The 805-nt window shown below is 56.4% G+C and overlaps 1 protein-coding gene across 1 annotated transcript; it reads right to left on the bottom strand.

Annotated features, from left to right (window-relative positions):
• Positions 1–94: 94 nt before the first annotated feature.
• On the bottom strand, positions 95–556 carry LOC147819624 (spectrin alpha chain, erythrocytic 1-like; the record flags this gene model as incomplete). Its single annotated transcript, XM_087172048.1, has 2 exons — positions 95–298; positions 377–556. Coding segments are annotated over 2 exons (384 nt in total), but the record flags the coding sequence as incomplete, so codon positions are not given.
• Positions 557–805: the final 249 nt, after the last annotated feature.

The following is an 805-nucleotide window of genomic DNA, read 5'->3' as shown; positions in this document are numbered from 1 at the left end:
CAGAGCATCGAGCTTCTCCACCACCTGAAGGAAACAGCAGCCAAAATAAACATATCAGCATATCAACCGTCTCAAACCTCCGTGTCGTCCTCACCTCCTTCCTGTTGTTCCTGTCATGTGTCTGCAGCTCCTCCCCCACGTCCAGGGCCTGTTGGTAGGTCTCCTGTCTGGCCTCCATCTCGGCCCACAGCTGCTGATGTTGAGCGAGCTGGAGGTCGGCGGTGGCCACGTCGCTGATGCTCTCCTCGGCGGCCATCGCACCGATCAGCTGGCTGCACCACAGGAGGTAGTCCTGCGCCTGGAGCGCGCAAAGAAAACATGGGTCAGATCTGACGAGTCAGAGGTCGACTCGTTCGCCCGTCGGTCTGATCCTCACCGTGTTCAGGAACAGGTATCGCTGACACGCCAGTTTTAGCTCCTCCTCCCTCTGCTCGGTGTGAAGTCGTAGCTCCTCCCACCGCTCCACCAATTCCTGCTGCACGTCCTGCAGGCGGAGCTTCAGCTGAGGTGTGCAGAGGTCCAGGATGGGGTCGACGGCGTCCAGCTGCTCCTGCAACTGTAACACACACACACACACACACATACACACACACACACACACACACACACACGTTTTTATATGAATGAGAGAAGGCTAAATCACAGAAACACCTCCTCCATGTTGGATCAGACTGTGTGAGCTGTAGCCGGGTGTTCCTAATAATCTGCCAACTGAGTGTCGAGCTGGCCCACATTTGGTTCTGTGACGCCGGGTTATGACTCATCACCTCTCGCCTCTGTGAGTCTGTACCTGTTGCTCTGTGGC

Source organism: Seriola lalandi, unplaced genomic scaffold (genome assembly GCF_002814215.2).
Source record: "Seriola lalandi dorsalis isolate HSWRI2012SDOR001 ecotype SW California unplaced genomic scaffold, Sedor1 jcf7180002051689, whole genome shotgun sequence".
NCBI lineage: Eukaryota > Metazoa > Chordata > Actinopteri > Carangiformes > Carangidae > Seriola > Seriola lalandi.
This window is presented reverse-complemented; position numbering and strand designations above follow the sequence as displayed.